Raw genomic sequence first — 19,461 nt, forward strand, 5'->3', positions numbered from 1 at the left:
TAAATTTGGAACACAACTTGGTTAGATATATAGCTTTCATTTTATAGTAATTTTATAGTAAAAAATATTTTGTAAAATATTTATTTTATATTAAAAAAAATATATTAATAAAGTATATTTGATTTACTGTAAATTTTAACTTCCATAACTTTTTCATACTTTAATTTTTTGAAGTGCTTTCACTTCAGTAATAATCTGCCGATTGTTTTCTTTAAAACAAGACCAAACTTAGGTCTATATTCCAAAGCATTCTTGAATTACAACCATTTAGGTTTGTATACTGCATTTTAATGTCAATTATCAAAAGGGGGATGACAGCTAAGGGGTTAAAGCTGTCAACACGAGTGTGTGTGTGTGTGTGTGTGTGTGTGTGTGTGTGTGTGTGTGTGTGTGTGTGTGTGTGTGAGTGTGTGTGTGTGTGTGTGTGTGTGTGTGTGTGAGTGAGTGTGTGTGTGTGTGTGTGTGTGTGTGTGTGTGTGTGTGTGTGTGTGTGTGTGTGTGTGTGTGTGTGTGTGTGTGTGTGAGTGTGTGTGTGTGTGTGTGTGTGTGTGTTTGTGTGTGTGTGTGTGTGAGTGAGTGTGTGTGTGTGTGTGTGTGTGTGTGTGTGTGTGTGTGTGTGTGTGTGTGTGTGTGTGAGTGAGTGAGTGAGTGAGTGAGTGTGTGTGTGTGTGTGTGTGTGTGTGTGTGTGTGTGTGTGTGTGTGTGTGTGTGTGTGAGTGAGTGATTGAGTGAGTGAGTGAGTGAGTGAGTGAGTGAGTGAGTGTGTGTGTGTGTGTGTGTGTGTGTGTGTGTGTGTGTGTGTGTGTGTGTGTGTGTGAGTGAGTGAGTGAGTGTGTGTGTGTGTGTGTGTGTGTGTGTGTGTGTGTGTGTGTGTGTGTGTGTGTGTGTGTGTGTGTGTGTGTGTGTGTGTGTGTGTGTGTGTGTTCGTGTGCTGGGGAACACTGAGGTTGAAGAACAAATGTTGTGCCGTTCCTTTGACGTGTGTGATGTTCTCCTGGGTTTCAAACCTCAGCGAACAGTGTCAGAAACATCACACTAAATATAACACACACCCTGACAGCGATCCGAACCGCTGGGTTCCCTCGCTACTTTGAAAAACTCCAATTACTGTCAGTGTGTGTGTGAGTGTGTGTGATCACAGCTCAGTCATTACAGACAGTTGTGTGTGTGTAATTTTCACTGTAATAAGTGTTTATTCAGGATGCTGTGATTCAATGACAAATTATTTAAAGAAACAATAAATAAACTATATTGAACGGTGGGGGTTTGAATTTCAGAGGAAAATCTTCACAGATACGAGCAAATCGAACCGCTTTCGCTTTAAATTGGCTTTCAAACCGACGATGGATTTTTATGGGCTGCCTAAACTTGTGAGGGTAAATCAGCCAGAACCAGACAAGCCGTTCACAACGCTGACCTTCTCTCTCTATGCAATCTATAGAGGCGTGAGGATATATCGCCCAACAACAGAGCCAATCTAGATTCAATTACCAACTGGGCCAAGAGGGCAATTTATAACTAAACACACACACACACACACACGTGGACGCTCCTGAGGACGGGAGAGGTCGCGCTGCATGTATTTAACTCCTGTGTTTACCGTGGAGAACGCTGAGGAATTCAGCGCCATGACTTTCTGAACATAATTCATCGCTGAAATCTCAGGTGGATCCCACTTACGATTCATAAGATGAAATCCACTGCGAACAGAATTTTAATTTATTGCCAAAATGAATATCTTTAGTCACAAAGGTGTGTGCATGCATTTGCATTCTGAATAATTATGCATCATCATCATCATGATCATGTGCTGTGATTTATGTGAGCGCATGAAAAACTTAATTTATTTCCTGCTGATTATGTATGAACTATCTGGTCAATCCTGATGTGTTACAATTCAAAAACGGCTGTTTTTCTTCAGTATTTTGTCTTGGTTTCCAGTACACATATCTACACATTCTTAAAGGTGCAGTAAGCTATTTCTGAGAAACGCTGTGGAAGTGGATCAGACAGAGCAGCACAACACACTTGTAGCCAATCAGCATTAGGGGGCGCAGAGACAGTGAGAGCCATTCAGCATGAGGGGGTGTGTCCAGTCATGTTGGGGGCGGAGAGAGAGGGAGCCAATCAGTATGAGGGGGCGTGTCCAGTCATGATGGGGGCAGAGAGAGAGAGAGGGAGCCAATCAGCATTAGGGGGGATGTTCAGTCATGATGGGGCGGAGAGAGAGGGAGCCAATCAGCATTAGGGGGCGTGTCCAGTCATGATGGGGGCGGAGAGAGAGGGAGCCAATTAGCATTAGGGGGCATGTCCAGTCATGATGAGGGCGGAGAGAGAGGGAGCCAATCTGTATTAGGGGGCGTGTCCAGTCATGATGGGGGTGGAGAGAGAGGGAGTCAATCAGCATTAGGGGGTGTGTCAAGTCATGATGGGGGTGGAGAGAGAGGGAGCCAATCAGCATTAGGGGGCATGTCCAGTCATGATGGGGCGGAGAGAGAGGGAGCCAATCAGCATTAGGGGTGTGTCCAGTCATGATGGGGGCGGAGAGAGAGGGAGCCAATCAGCATTAGGGGGCATGTCCAGTCATGATGAGGGCGGAGAGAGAGGGAGCCAATCTGTATTAGGGGGCGTGTCCAGTCATAATGGGTGCGGAGAGAGAGGGAGCCAATCAGCATTAGGGGGCGTGTCCAGTCATGATGGGGGTGGAGAGAGAGGGATCCAATCAGCATTAGGGGGCATGTCCAGTCATGTTGGGAGTGGAGAGAGAGGGAGCCAATCAGCATCAGGGAGCGCGTGTCCACTCATGAGGGGGCGGAGATAGAGAGAGCCAATCAGCATTAGCGGTGTCCAGTCATGATGGGGGCGGAGAGAGGGAGCCAATCAGTATGAGGGGGCGTGTCCAGTAATGATGGGGGCAGAGAGAGAGAGAGGGAGCCAATCAGCATTAGGGGGCATATCCAGTCATGATGGGGCGGAGAGAGAGGGAGCCAATCAGCATTAGGGGGCGTGTCCAGTCATGATGGGGGCGGAGAGAGAGGGATCCAATCAGCATTAGGGGGCATGTCCAGTCATAATGGGGGCGGAGAGAAAGGGAGCCAATCAGCATTAGGGGGCGTGTCTAGTCATAATGGGTGCGGAGAGAGAGGAATCCAATCAGCATTAGGGGGCATGTCCAGTCATGTTGGGTGTGGAGAGAGAGGGAGCCAATCAGCATCAGGGAGCGTGTGTCCACTCATTTTTTTCTTACTTGATTTAAGCATAAATCTAATTTTCATAAAACAAAGGAGTCCGTCATTTAACTTCTCCAGTGACTGTCTCTTGAATTAAAAATGTTTACATATTTGAACTGGATATCAAGAAAGAAATACTGAAGAAGAGCATAATTTTTTACAGTGTAGGGATGTTGGTCAAGTCAAGTAGTTGGTCATGTGATCAAACCTCCATCACTGAGTATTAAAGTTGAGTGTGTCCTGCAGTGTTTGTGCTCCAGATATCACTGATTAAATATATTATTTTAAGACTCTTTTCACACTAGACAGGAAGAAAAGTAGAACGGTGCCAACAACACTTATGTCTAGTTTTATTGGAACTAAATTTTACATTTTTACAATGCGATATTCGCTATGTTTCCATCCAAAGTTCCATTAATTTGTCTGTTATTAATATAATAGAAAATGGCTGCCGCTATATGGTGTAATATACAGGAATGAATTGGGGGTGGGAGCAAAGAAGTTCTACTTCTTTCCACTCCCTTTCGAGCAGGTATTATATGTGTAAATAATGTGTGTGGACATGTGTATCATAATTGTAATGTGTATATGTGTATTTAGGTATATATGTTTATATATATATGTATATGTATAGTTATTATTTGTAATGTATATGTGTATGTGTATATATATATATATATATATATATATATAAGCTGTTCTTTTTTTTCTATGTATATTGTGTTAGTATATATATTATTATTATTTTTTGCTCTAAATAAACTTCAATCAATCAATCAATCAATCAATCAATATAGCACCATTAAAACAGCAGCAGCTTACCAAATGCGCTTTACAACATCGGATCAAATAAATACAAGCAAAATCAATAGAAAACTAATTTCACAAATAAAATCAGAGACAATTTTCAAACGAAATAGCAAAATAATATACTAACAGAAGTCAAATACAAATATAATCATCAAGGACCATTAAAAGCAATGGAAAAATAATGAGTTTTAAGCAAAGATTTAAAAAATCTGTAATGCAGCAGCAAATCTAATGTGAACAACATACTGACTTGTCCTTCTGTCCCTCTCCTCCAGGTTTTACTGGGATCTCACCATGCTTCTCTTGATGGTGGGAAATCTAATCATCATTCCCGTGGGCATCACCTTCTTCAAGGACGAGCACACGCCACCGTGGATCGTCTTCAACGTGGTTTCCGACACCTTCTTCCTCATGGACCTGGTGTTGAACTTCCGCACCGGGATCGTGAAGGAGGACAACGCCGAGATCATTCTGGACCCTCAGCAGATCAAGATCAAATATCTGCGCTCCTGGTTCGTGGTGGACTTCATCTCCTCCATCCCCGTGGACTACATCTTCCTCATCGTGGAGACGCGCATCGATTCGGATTTCTACAAGACGGCGCGCGCTCTGCGGATCGTACGCTTCACGAAGATCCTCAGTTTGTTACGACTGCTTCGACTCTCGCGGCTCATTCGCTACATTCACCAGTGGGAGGAGGTGAGTGGACACTTCTGAGGGTTTGTTCACCGCTCTTATATATGATAATAATGTGATCTGGACAGCAGTTTCATAGTGCAAGAGGATGGAGTAATGGTGTAATATGCCCCTTTTCACAAGATGCAATAAATCTATGGCGTCCCCAGAAACTGTCTGTGAAATTTCAGCTCAAAATTCCCCCTAGATCATTTATTACAGCTTGTCAAATTTGCCCCTTTTGGGGTGTGAGTAAAAACGCGCTGTTTTTGTGTGTCTCTTTAAATGCAAATGAGCTGCTGCTGCTCCGCCTCCGTTCAGAAGAGGGCGGAGCTTCAGGGACTCCGGCAATCTCACTCATCCAGAATCCCAGAATAACCAGTAGCGAGTGCAGCCTTACGGAGAGACTCAGGAAGAGTTTCACTTTTACACGTTACTGAATGTTAGTGGAGACATTTATGTAGTTGTTGTGGAGTTACATTGATTCATCTCATCATCATGTTTAACTTTTACACAAGTTGACACAGTTCCCTGAGGTCTTTATGAGAACGCTGTGACATGTTTTGGTCAATAGTGTTCAGTGTTCTTCTGTGCTGCAACGAGAGAATAGTTTCATTTTTTGCTGGAACTATTGCCATTGCGTTAGAACTTGTTTTACGATGGTTTCATTGTTAGAACTGGTTTCACTGTTAGGACTGGCTGTTAGAACGGGTTTCACAGTTAGAACTGGTTTCACTGTTAGAACTGGTTTCACTGTTAGGACTGGCTGTTAGAACGGGTTTCACAGTTAGAACTGGTTTCACTGTTAGAACTGGTTTCACTGTTAGAACTGGTTTCACTGTTAGGACTGGCTGTTAGAACTGGTTTCACAGTTAGAACTGGTTTCACTGTTAGAACTGGTTTCACTGTTAGAACTGGTTTGACTGTTAGGACTGGCTGTTAGAACGGGTTTCACAGTTAGAACTGGTTTCACTGTTAGAACTGGTTTCACTGTTAGAACTGGTTTGACTGTTTGGACTGGCTGTTAGAACTGGTTTCGCTGTTAGAACTGGTTTCACTGTTAGGACTGGTTTCACTGTTAGGACTGTGTGTTAGAACTAGTTTCACAGTTAGAACTGGTTAGAACTGTCTTCACTGGTAGAACTGGTTTCACTGGTTTCACTGTTCGAACTGGTTTCACTGTTAGAACTGGTTTCACTGTTAGAACTGGTTAGAACTGGTTTTACCCTTAGAACTGGTTAGAACTGGTTTCACTGTTAGAACTGGTTTCACTGTTAGAACTGGTTAGAACTGGTTTCACTGTTAGGACTGGTTTCACTGTTCGAACTGGTTTCACTGGTAGAACTGGTTTCACTGGTAGAACTGGTTTCACTGTTAGAACTGGTTTCACTATTAGAACTGGTTTCACTGGTAGAACTGGTTCACTGGTAGAACCGGTTTCACTGTTAGAACTGGTTTCACTGGTAGAACTGGTTTCACTGTTAGAACTGTTTTCAATGTTAGAACTGTTTTCAGTGTTAGGACTGATTTCACTGTTCAAACTGGTTTCACTGTTCGAACTGGTTTCACTGGTAGAACTGGTTTCACTGTTAGAACTGTTTTCAATGTTAGAACTGTTTTCAGTGTTAGGACTGATTTCACTGTTCAAACTGGTTTCACTGTTCGAACTGGTTTCACTGGTAGAACTGGTTTCACTGGTAGAACTGGTTTCACTGGTTTCACTGTTCGAACTGGTTTCACTGTTCCAACTGGTTTCACTGTTCCAACTAGTTTCACTGTTCGAACTGGTTTCACTGTTCGAACTGGTTTCACTGGTAGAACTGGTTTCACTGGTAGAACTGGTTTCACTGGTTTCACTGTTCGAACTGGTTTCACTGTTCGAACTGGTTTCACTGTTCCAACTAGTTTCACTGTTCGAACTGGTTTCACTGGTAGAACTGGTTTCACTGGTAGAACTGGTTTCACTGGTTTCACTGTTCGAACTGGTTTCACTGTTCGAACTGGTTTCACTGTTCCAACTAGTTTCACTTTCACTGTTAGAACTGGTTTCACTCTAAGAACTGGTTTCACTGGTAGAACTGGTTTCACTGTTAGAACTGGTTTCACTGTTAGAACTGGTTTCACTGTTAGAACTGGTTTCACTGTTAGAACTGGTTTGACTGTTAGGACTGGCTGTTAGAACGGGTTTCACAGTTAGAACTGGTTTCACTGTTAGAACTGGTTTCACTGTTAGAACTGGTTTGACTGTTTGGACTGGCTGTTAGAACTGGTTTCGCTGTTAGAACTGGTTTCACTGTTAGGACTGGTTTCACTGTTAGGACTGTGTGTTAGAACTAGTTTCACAGTTAGAACTGGTTAGAACTGTCTTCACTGGTAGAACTGGTTTCACTGGTTTCACTGTTCGAACTGGTTTCACTGTTAGAACTGGTTTCACTGTTAGAACTGGTTAGAACTGGTTTTACCCTTAGAACTGGTTAGAACTGGTTTCACTGTTAGAACTGGTTTCACTGTTAGAACTGGTTAGAACTGGTTTCACTGTTAGGACTGGTTTCACTGTTCGAACTGGTTTCACTGGTAGAACTGGTTTCACTGGTAGAACTGGTTTCACTGTTAGAACTGGTTTCACTATTAGAACTGGTTTCACTGGTAGAACTGGTTCACTGGTAGAACCGGTTTCACTGTTAGAACTGGTTTCACTGGTAGAACTGGTTTCACTGTTAGAACTGTTTTCAATGTTAGAACTGTTTTCAGTGTTAGGACTGATTTCACTGTTCAAACTGGTTTCACTGTTCGAACTGGTTTCACTGGTAGAACTGGTTTCACTGGTAGAACTGGTTTCACTGTTAGAACTGTTTTCAATGTTAGGACTGATTTCACTGTTCAAACTGGTTTCACTGTTCGAACTGGTTTCACTGGTAGAACTGGTTTCACTGTTAGAACTGTTTTCAATGTTAGAACTGTTTTCAGTGTTAGGACTGATTTCACTGTTCAAACTGGTTTCACTGTTCGAACTGGTTTCACTGGTAGAACTGGTTTCACTGGTAGAACTGGTTTCACTCTAAGAACAGGTTTCACTGGTAGAACTGGTTTCACTGTTAGAACTGTTTTCAATGTTAGAACTGTTTTCAGTGTTAGGACTGATTTCACTGTTCAAACTGGTTTCACTGTTCGAACTGGTTGCACTGTTAGAACTAGTTTCACTGTTAGAACTGGTTTCACTCTAAGAACTGGTTTCACTGGTAGAACTGGTTTCACTGTTAGAACTGGTTTCACTGTAAGAACTGGTTTCACTGTTAGAACAGGTTTCACTGGTTTCACTGTTAGAACTGTTTTCAGTGTTAGGACTGATTTCACTGTTCAAACTGGTTTCACTGTTCGAACTGGTTTCACTGGTAGAACTGGTTTCACTGGTAGAACTGGTTTCACTGGTTTCACTGTTCGAACTGGTTTCACTGTTCCAACTGGTTTCACTGTTCCAACTAGTTTCACTGTTCGAACTGGTTTCACTGTTCGAACTGGTTTCACTGGTAGAACTGGTTTCACTGGTAGAACTGGTTTCACTGGTTTCACTGTTCGAACTGGTTTCACTGTTCGAACTGGTTTCACTGTTCCAACTAGTTTCACTGTTCGAACTGGTTTCACTGGTAGAACTGGTTTCACTGGTAGAACTGGTTTCACTGGTTTCACTGTTCGAACTGGTTTCACTGTTCGAACTGGTTTCACTGTTCCAACTAGTTTCACTTTCACTGTTAGAACTGGTTTCACTCTAAGAACTGGTTTCACTGGTAGAACTGGTTTCACTGTTAGAACTGGTTTCACTGTTAGAACTGGTTTCACTGGTAGAACTGGTTTCACTGTTAGAACTGGTTTCACTGTAAGAACTGGTTTCACTGGTAGAACTGGTTTCACTGTTAGAACTGGTTTCACTGTAAGAACTGGTTTTACTGGTAGAACTGGTTTCACTGTTAGAACTGGTTTCACTGTTGTCGCTTGCAAAACCGGCACCATGGCTGGAAACGTGCAGATTAAGGGCCGGTAATATTATAATAAGATCCCCATCCTTCGTCAGATTCTAATAATAATATTTTTTTATTATTTGTAGTAACGTAAATTTCTTATAATAATTCTATAAAATAATATACACAATAAATTAATTCGGACTCAAACACTTCTCACCTTCAAAAACATCAGACAACACTGCCACGAAAATCATAATATATAATTTATTTAATAATTATAATATTACTGTTGTTATTACTTTTATTATTCTTTTACACTACTTCATTTTTTAAAATAAAATAATCTAGTCTACTGATGTCATAATAACTGAGTTAAATGCTACTGCATGTACTGTACGGTGAGTATATGATGAATTTTCATACTTTCTCTTCATATTGAGATCTCTGATGTTTGACTACAGATGTTTGATTTAGAGTCTTGGCAAATATGAGTATAGTTTGAGAAATGTGTGAGATTTGCTCTCCGTTTACTCTGGTTGCCTTGTAGAAATGCTCGCGAAACAGAATAGATCTCGTTTGACACAGAAATGCAGCATATGTTACACGACTCTCATTTTCAGGCATGGAGGTTTTGGCAAAAATCGAAGTGTTGAGTCTTACACGTATCAATTAATGAATGTTTCAAAGTAGAGTGCTAACATTAGCCTGTAATTTCCTCTCCTCCTCTTGAGGATTGGTTTGGATGGTGATTACAGTGATGATTAGAAGCGTTCCTCTCTCTCTCTCTCTCTCTCTCTCTCTCTCTCTCTCTCTCTCTCTGAACAGGGTCTCAGTGGTGAGAAGTGAAGCTGTAGATGCAGCTGGTGTCTCATTTAGTCGAGCCGTGTTCGTTCTCATGACAGCAGGTCACACACTCTCCCATAGCAGCGCGCCACTGATTCAACAGATCCTATTAGAAGTGATAGAGACTTAATAACATCAGTCTAAACAAATCCTGACATCGTTTCAGAACTCCACTTGTAAAGCTGACGTTTACATTAGTGATAATGTGACCCTGGAGCACAAAACCGGTCACAAGGGTCAATTTTTTGAAATTGAGATGTATACATATCTATACTTTCCATTGATGTATGGTTTGTTAGGGTAGGACAATATTTGTCTGAGATATGACTATTTAGATATCTGGAATCTGAGGGTGCAAAAAAATCGAAACATTGAGAAAATCGCCTTTAAAGTTTTGCATTTATGTTTGCGATTGTGTTGCATCCCCTCAAATATATATATTTACAGTAGGAAACTTACAAAATATCTTCATGGACCATGATCTTTACTTAATATCCTAATGATTTTTGGTAAAGTGTACACATAAAGTGTATTGTTGGCTACTGCCACAAATATACCCGTGCGACTCGTGACTGGTTCTGTGGTCCAGGCTCACATATATTTTTGATATTCAATATGTTCCTACAGTTACTCTGAGCAATATGGGAGATATTGTGTGTGTGCGTGCGTGTGTGCGTGCGTGCGTGTGTGCGTACGTGTGTGTGCGTGTGTGTGTGTGTGTGTGTGTGTGTGTGTGTGTGTGTGTGCATGCGTGCGTGCGTGCGTGCGTGCGTGTGTGTGTGTGTGTGTGTGTGTGTGTGTGTGCGTGTGTGCGTGCGTGCGTGCGTGCGTGCGTGCGTGCGTGCGTGCGTGCGTGCGTGCGTGCGTGCGTGCGTGTGTGTGTGTGTGTGTGTGTAACAGATGAGATGAGAGCCGTAATGTGTGACAGAAAGAGAGCGGAAATTGAAAGCCATCGCATTAAAAGTGTAATTTTTAAGGGAACAGTCCCTGCTTTTAGTTTAATGATGTCTTGACTGTCATGAATAGTGATCATGATTTGATTTAGAACAGCTATTTTTGCCACTGAATGATTAAGAGTAAAAAATAGTCACTTCTGGGATATACTACTGTTCAAAAATTCATACTTTTATTTAGCAAGGACAAATTAAATGAATCAAAAGTGACATTTGTAAAGTTATAACAGATTTCTGAAGGATCATGTGACAGTGAAAATTGGAGTAATGATGCTGAAAATTCAGCTTTGATCACAGGAATAAATTACATTTTAAAATAGATTCACATAGAAAACAACTAATTTTCAGCAAGATTTTTGATCGAATAAAGGCAGGCTTGAATATTTGAATCTGATGCATTAAGTTTTGGACCTGACACAAGGAAAGCTAACTTTTTTGCTTCTGATAATCTCAATCTAATGCATCCTCTTATCAGTATTTCCAGCTTTTGTCGTAGCATCTCCAGCCTAGACAGTTTCCTCAAGGAAGTCTCTCTCCTGCGAGTGAATGCAGTTAGTCAGCATGTTATTGAATCAAGCTCAAATGAAGGTTTAATGACTCTGGATGAGACGGCCATCAAAACAAACCTCTCTTGCAGCATCCAGGGGCGTTTGTGGACCATCACTGGGAGTATTAATGAAGTGGGTGTTTTTAAGAGCTAAAACACCCCCTTTAGACCATGTTATAATGACAAAGCTTAACCACTTGTCAATGGCAAGAGTTTGCAACATTAGCATGAGGGATCGTCTAGAAGCTGTTCGTGTTGCTGGACCATCTTTGTTTGTTATTGAGCGGAGGCAGGGAGTCCATCTCTATTAGTATCTGCATCAGGGATCGTTCTGATTTATGGCTCGTGTCGCTTTGATTGGATGTTCTGGATGGGAAGCATAACGTCCAATACGGTTCACAGGTCAGGTTCAGTGGGAGAATCAAGGGAGTTTCCTGGTTCTGACTGCGAAAACACAAATATAACAACTCTAGTCTGGTTTGGAGTCACAAACCCTATGGAAGTTTGTTTCTGTCACAGATTAAACATTTTAAAAGATAATTGCGACTTTTTATCTTACAATTGCGAGTTTGCATCTCGTAATTTTGACTTTAATTCTCAGAATTGCGAGATATAAAGTCAGAATTGCGTGATATAAAGTCAGAATTGCGTGATATAAAGTCAGAATTGCGTGATATTAAGTTGCAATTTTGTGTTATAAAGTCAGAATTGTGAGATATAAAGTCGCAATTGTGTGTTTTAAAGTCAGAATTGTGAGAAATAAAGTCAGAATTGTGAGATATAAAGTCAGAATTGTGAGATATAAAGTCAGAATTGCGAGATATAAAGTCAGAATTGCAAGATATAGTCGCAATTGTGTGTTTTAAAGTCAGAATTGTGAGATATAAAGTCAGAATTGTGAGATATAAAGTCAGAATTGCGAGATATAAAGTCAGAATTGCGAGATATAAAATCAGAATTGCGAGATATAAAGTCAGAATTGTGAGATATAAAGTCAGAATTGTGAGATAAAAAGTCAGAATTGCGTGATATAAAGTCAGAATTGCGTGATATAAAGTCAGAATTGTGAGATAAAAAGTCAGAATTGCGTGATATAAAGTCAGAATTGCGTGATATAAAGTCAGAATTGCGTGATATAAAGTCAGAATTGCGTGATATTAAGTTGCCATTGTGTGTTATAAAGTCAGAATTGTGAGTTATAAAGTCGCAATTGTGTGTTTTAAAGTCAGAATTGCGAGATATAAAGTCAGAATTGTGAGATATAAAGTCAGAATTGTGAGATAAAAAGTCAGAATTGCGTGATATAAAGTCAGAATTGCGAGATATAAAGTCAGAATTGTGAGATATAAAGTCAGAATTGTGAGATAAAAAGTCAGAATTGCGTGATATAAAGTCAGAATTGCGTGATATAAAGTCAGAATTGCGTGATATTAAGTTGCCATTGTGTGTTATAAAGTCAGAATTGTGAGATATAAAGACGCAATTGTGAGATATAAAGTCAGAATTGTGAGATAAAAAGTCAGAATTGCGTGATATAAAGTCAGAATTGCGTGATATAAAGTCAGAATTGCGTGATATTAAGTTGCCATTGTGTGTTATAAAGTCAGAATTGTGAGATATAAAGTCGCAATTGTGAGATATAAAGTCAGAATTGCGAGATATAAAGTCAGAATTGTGAGATATAAAGTCAGAATTGTGAGATAAAAAGTCAGAATTGCGTGATATAAAGTCAGAATTGCGTGATATAAAGTCAGAATTGCGTGATATAAAGTCAGAATTGCGTGATATTAAGTTGCCATTGTGTGTTATAAAGTCAGAATTGTGAGATATAAAGTCGCAATTGTGAGATATAAAGTCAGAATTGCGAGATATAAAGTCAGAATTGTGAGATATAAAGTCAGAATTGTGAGATAAAAAGTCAGAATTGCGTGATATAAAGTCAGAATTGCGAGATATAAAGTCAGAATTGTGAGATATAAAGTCAGAATTGTGAGATAAAAAGTCAGAATTGCGTGATATAAAGTCAGAATTGCGTGATATAAAGTCAGAATTGCGTGATATTAAGTTGCCATTGTGTGTTATAAAGTCAGAATTGTGAGATATAAAGTCAGAATTGTGAGATATAAAGTCAGAATTGTAAGATAAAAAGTCAGAATTGCGTGATATAAAGTCAGAATTGCGTGATATAAAGTCAGAATTGCGTGATATTAAGTTGCCATTGTGTGTTATAAAGTCAGAATTGTGAGATATAAAGTCGCAATTGTGAGATATAAAGTCAGAATTGCGAGATATAAAGTCAGAATTGTGAGATATAAAGTCAGAATTGTGAGATAAAAAGTCAGAATTGCGTGATATAAAGTCAGAATTGCGTGATATAAAGTCAGAATTGCGTGATATAAAGTCAGAATTGCGTGATATTAAGTTGCCATTGTGTGTTATAAAGTCAGAATTGTGAGAAATAAAGTCAGAATTGTGAGATATAAAGTCCGAATTGTTAGATAAAAAGTCAGAATTGCGAGATTTAAAGTCAGAATTGCGAGATATAAAGTCAGAATTGCGAGATATAAAGTCAGAATTGTGAGATATAAAGTCAGAATTGTGAGATGAACAGTCAGAATTAAAAGTCAGAATTGCGAGATATAAAGTCAGAATTGTGAGATATAAAGTCAGAATTGTGAGATGAAAAGTCAGAATTAAAAGTCAGAATTGCGAGATATAAAGTCAGAATTGCGTGATATAGTCAGAATTGCGTGATATTAAGTTGCAATTTTGTGTTATAAAGTCAGAATTGTGAGATATAAAGTCGCAATTGTGTGTTTTAAAGTCAGAATTGCGAGATATAAAGTCAGAATTGTGAGATATAAAGTCAGAATTGTGAGATAAAAAGTCAGAATTGCGTGATATAAAGTCAGAATTGCGAGATATAAAGTCAGAATTGTGAGATATAAAGTCAGAATTGTGAGATAAAAAGTCAGAATTGCGTGATATAAAGTCAGAATTGCGAGATATAAAGTCAGAATTGTGAGATATAAAGTCAGAATTGTGAGATATAAAGTCGCAATTGTGAGATATAAAGTCAGAATTGTGAGATAAAAAGTCAGAATTGCGTGATATAAAGTCAGAATTGCGAGATATAAAGTCAGAATTGTGAGATATAAAGTCAGAATTGTGAGATAAAAAGTCAGAATTGCGTGATATAAAGTCAGAATTGCGTGATATAAAGTCAGAATTGCGTGATATAAAGTCAGAATTGCGTGATATTAAGTTGCCATTGTGTGTTATAAAGTCAGAATTGTGAGAAATAAAGTCAGAATTGTGAGATATAAAGTCAGAATTGTTAGATAAAAAGTCAGAATTGCGAGATTTAAAGTCAGAATTGCGAGATATAAAGTCAGAATTGTGAGATATAAAGTCAGAATTGTGAGATGAACAGTCAGAATTAAAAGTCAGAATTGCGAGATATAAAGTCAGAATTGTGAGATATAAAGTCAGAATTGTGAGATGAAAAGTCAGAATTAAAAGTCAGAATTGCGAGATATAAAGTCAGAATTGCGAGATATAAAGTCAGAATTGTGAGATATAAAATCAGAATTGTGAGATATAAAGTCAGAATTGTGAGATATAAAGTCAGAATTGCGAGATATAAAGTCAGAATTGTGAGATATTCAATTCAATTCAATTCAAATTTATTTGTATAGCGCTTTTCACAATACACATTGTCTCAAAGCAGCTTTACAGAAAGTGCATTTCGGAAATGTACATAGAAAAATACAGTCAGTTAATCATGTATTAATTTATGGCATAACATATCGCCGGCTTTGAGTCGTCTCTTCACAGGCGTCGAGTCGTCTCTTCACAGGCGTTGGGGCATCTGAATTCTCCGTGAGAGGCTGGATACAAACTGGAGCTGACGAACGCTATTTACCTCGGGACTAGCGTCCCGAGATAACAGCAGAAAGGCAGATGGGAAAGATATAAAGTCAGAATTGCGAGATATTAAGTCAGAATTGCGAGATATAAAGTCAGAATTGTGAGATATAAAGTCAGAATTGCGAGATATAAAGTCAGAATTGTGAGATAAAAAGTCAGAATTGCGAGATATAAAGTCAGAATTGTGAGATATAAAGTCAGAATTGTGAGATAAAAAGTCAAAATTGTGAGATGTAAAGTCAGAATTGTGAGATTAAAAAGTCAGAATTGTGAGATAAAAAGTCAGAATTGTGAGATATAAAGTCAGAATTGAGAGATATAAAGTCAGAATTGTGAGATTAAAAAGTCAGAATTGCGAGATATAAAGTCAGAATTGTGAGATATAAAATCAGAATTGCGAGATATAAAGTCAGAATTGTGAGATATAAAGTCAGAATTGCGAGATATAAAGTCAGAATTGCGAGATATAAAGTCAGAATTGTGAGATAAAAAGTCAGAATTGCGAGATATAAAGTCAGAATTGTGAGATATAAAGTCAGAATTGTGAGATATAAAGTCAGAATTGTGAGATAAAAAGTCAGAATTGCGAGATATAAAGTCAGAATTGTGAGATTAAAAAGTCAGAATTGTGAGATAAAAAGTCGGAATTGTGAGATATAAAGTCAGAATTGTGAGATTAAAAAGTCAGAATTGCGAGATATAAAGTCAGAATTGTGAGATATAAAGTCAGAATTGCGAGATATAAAGTCAGAATTGTGAGATAAAAAGTCAGAATTGCGAGATATAAAGTCAGAATTGTGAGATATAAAGTCAGAATTGTGAGATATAAAGTCAGAATTGCGAGATATAAAGTCAGAATTGTGAGATGTAAAGTCAGAATTGCGAGATATAAAGTCAGAATTGTGAGATAAAAAGTCAGAATTGTGAGATATTAAGTCAGAATTGCGAGATATAAAGTCAGAATTGTGAGATATAAAGTCATAATTGCGAGATATAAAGTCAGAATTGTGAGATAAAAAGTCAGAATTGTGAGATATAAAGTCAGAATTGTGAGATATAAAGTCAGAATTGCGAGATATAAAGTCAGAATTGTGAGATAAAAAGTCAGAATTGCGAGATAAAAAGTCAGAATTGTGAGATATAAAGTCAGAATTGTGAGATAAAAAGTCAGAATTGTGAGATATAAAGTCAGAATTGTGAGATAAAAAGTCAGAATTGTGAGATGTAAAGTCAGAATTGTGAGATAAAAAGTCAGAATTGCGAGATATAAAGTCAGAATTGTGAGATTAAAAAGTCAGAATTGTGAGATAAAAAGTCAGAATTGTGAGATATAAAGTCAGAATTGAAAGATATAAAGTCAGAATTGTGAGATTAAAAAGTCAGAATTGCGAGATATAAGGTCAGAATTGTGAGATATAAAGTCAGAATTGCGAGATATAAAGTCATAATTGTGAGATATAAAGTCATAATTGCGAGATATAAAGTCAGAATTGTGAGATAAAAAGTCAGAATTGTGAGATATAAAGTCAGAATTGTGAGATATAAAGTCAGAATTGCGAGATATAAAGTCAGAATTGTGAGATGTAAAGTCAGAATTGTGCGATATAAAGTCAGAATTGTGAGATAAAAAGTCAGAATTGCGAGATATAAAGTCAGAATTGTGAGATATAAAGTCTGAATTGTGAGATATAAAGTCTGAATTGTGCGATATAAAGTCTGAATTGTGCGATATAAAGTCAGAATTGTGAGATAAAAAGTCAGAATTGCGAGATATAAAGTCAGAATTGTGAGATATAAAGTCAGAATTGTGAGATATAAAGTCAGAATTGTGAGATATAAAGTCTGAATTGTGCGATATAAAGTCAGAATTGTGAGATAAAAAGTCAGAATTGCGAGATATAAAGTCAGAATTGTGAGATATAAAGTCAGAATTGCGAGATTAAAAAGTCAGAATTGTGAGATATAAAGTCAGAATTGCGAGATATAAAGTCAGAATTGTGAGATTAAAAAGTGGGAATTGTGAGATATAAAGTCAGAATTGTGAGATATAAAGTCAGAATTGTGAGATTAAAAAGTGGGAATTGTGAGATATAAAGTCAGAATTGCGTGATATAAAGTCAGAATTGTGAGATATAAAGTCTGAATTGTGAGATATAAAGTCAGAATTGTGAGATAAAAAGTCAGAATTGCGAGATATAAAGTCAGAATTGCGAGATATAAAGTCAGAATTGCGAGATATAAAGTCTGAATTGCGAGATATAAAGTCAGAATTGTGAGATTAAAAAGTCAGAATTGTGAGATATAAAGTCAGAATTGTGAGATATAAAGTCAGAATTGTGAGATATAAAGTCTGAATTGTGAGATATAAAGTCAGAATTGTGAGATAAAAAGTCAGAATTGTGAGATATAAAGTCAGAATTACGAGATATAAAGTCAGAATTGTGAGATTAAAAAGTAGTGCTCGACCGATGTATCGGTTTACCGATATTTTTCCCGATATTTAAGCATTTTCCCATAATCGGGAATCGGTTTTGTAATATCGGATTTTCGGATAAACGGCGCCATCTTGTGGCCGTTTTGAGAATTCTGCCATTGCAGCCCGCGTCTGAGGAGATCAGTCAATAACAACTCTGTGCACAGGTAAAGTATATGTTCTACTTGCTTTGCTTTAATTATTCAACTTTATTTAACATAACAGACATGCATGCAGAAATGAGATTTGAGACATAAATGCCTGATATAGTTTATTTATGCAGCTTGGTTCTAAAAAATTGAGACGAACTCATTGAGCCACGTAGCGTAATCCGTCATGTCCTTCCCCAATAAAGACGTAACTTTACATGAATTAAATAAAACAGACATGAATGAGTGCATGTTGAAAATAAAAGCGCTGAATTTAATTCTCTATCTGTTGTATTTGCTCACCATTAGTCTCGAAAAAAAAGTTCGTTCATATTGCTGAGCACTCACTGGGTTGATGATCAGGAATGCTCAAGCATGGCCACTGAATGAAACTTTTGACAAGATTATCTTGTTTAAACACCCTAGATTATATTTTCATTTACTACATAGCAATTATTTCGCTAATAGACATCCAAATGTACCGCTTTGTGGAAATTCATTATTTATTATCTGCACGCGCGATCGCGGTTGAGTAACGTATAGCCTAATGTTATAGTTATGTGTAAATGCATAGATAAACAGCACTTTGTCATAAAGCATTTCATGATCTAGACCGACAAAAATATTAATAATAATTAATAACATACTAGTTGGAAAATGCAATGATGTATATGCTGTTTTGTTTGTTGCTTTCCTGATGTTATAGGCTATTACAGCTAATATTATGCAGTGAATTAATATTACCCAGTGAATTATTCCTCACTCTTAGTTTAAACCTATTAAACGGCACATAAACCTTATAAAACTGTTGAAAATGAATTACATTTCTGCAAAGGTGATATGACTCCCCTGTCAATTATTTTTTCCATATGAAAACATTAGACTTTTAACATTTATTTTGCCTATTGTTAACATTGTTGCTGCTGATGCTTATAAATGATATGTATAATTTAGATATAAATTATATAATGCAATAATATAAATGTTTTTATTGTAATTTGATTAGTTTACCATTTATGAAAACAAATAAACATATCCAAATATGTTAGAATAGTTTTTGTGCTTTATTTTTTACCTCATCAAAGCTTTTATTTTTAAACAAAGACACTTAGTAACAGTGCACTTTATTTTTTGGACTCAGACCCCTCTATTTATTTGTGTATAAATATAAAGGTTTTTTTTTTGTATGCAAGGAGGGAGTGATTGTTATAAATAAAATGGTTTGTTCAGTTCATTTGTGTTGTAATAATTGTGCCAAAAACAGAAGTATAACAGTAAATAAATATCGGTTCTGCATATCGGTTATCGGGCACATACACATGCAAATAATCTGTATCGGTATCGGTTATAAAAAATCAATATCGGTCGATCACTATTAAAAAGTCAGAATTGTGAGATATAAAGTCTGAATTGTGAGATATAAAGTCAGAATTGTGAGATATAAAGTCAGAATTGTGAGATATAAAGTCTGAATTGTGAGATATAAAGTCAGAATTGTGAGATAAAAAGTCAGAATTGTGAGATTAAAAAGTCAGAATTGTGAGATTAAAAAGTCAGAATTGCGAGATATAAAGTCAGAATTGTGAGATATAAAGTCGCAATTGCCTGTTATAAAGTCAGAATATAGATATAAACAGATATATAGATATAAAGTCGCAATTCTGACTATATAACATACAATTGCTACTTTATATCACGCAATTGTGAGATAAAAAGTCGTAATTACCTTTTTTATTATTTATTCTGTGGCGGAAACAAGCTTCCATGCAAACCTGACATCTAGGTTGAGATAAAGTCTGCAGGAGGGGTTTAGCAGCATATTAAGACATGTACGAAGGTTTAGCAACATAAAAGCCAAATGTGATGTGTAATATAAATAAGCACACAGCAGG

At 37.5% G+C, this 19,461-nt stretch overlaps 1 protein-coding gene across 1 annotated transcript in view; it reads left to right on the forward strand.

Moving 5' to 3' along the window:
- The window catches only part of hcn4 (hyperpolarization activated cyclic nucleotide-gated potassium channel 4), a 123,380-nt gene that overhangs the window by 25,728 nt on the left and 78,191 nt on the right, over positions 1-19,461 (forward strand). Inside the window, exon 2 of the mRNA XM_077194643.1 lies at positions 4,316-4,739. Within this exon, the coding sequence (XP_077050758.1) occupies positions 4,316-4,739 (424 nt within the window). The remainder of the gene's footprint in view (positions 1-4,315; positions 4,740-19,461) is intronic.

Source organism: Siphateles boraxobius, unplaced genomic scaffold (assembly GCF_051911475.1).
Source record: "Siphateles boraxobius isolate OS27281-9 unplaced genomic scaffold, OSU_SipBor_1 32, whole genome shotgun sequence".
NCBI classification, from domain to species: domain Eukaryota; kingdom Metazoa; phylum Chordata; class Actinopteri; order Cypriniformes; family Leuciscidae; genus Siphateles; species Siphateles boraxobius.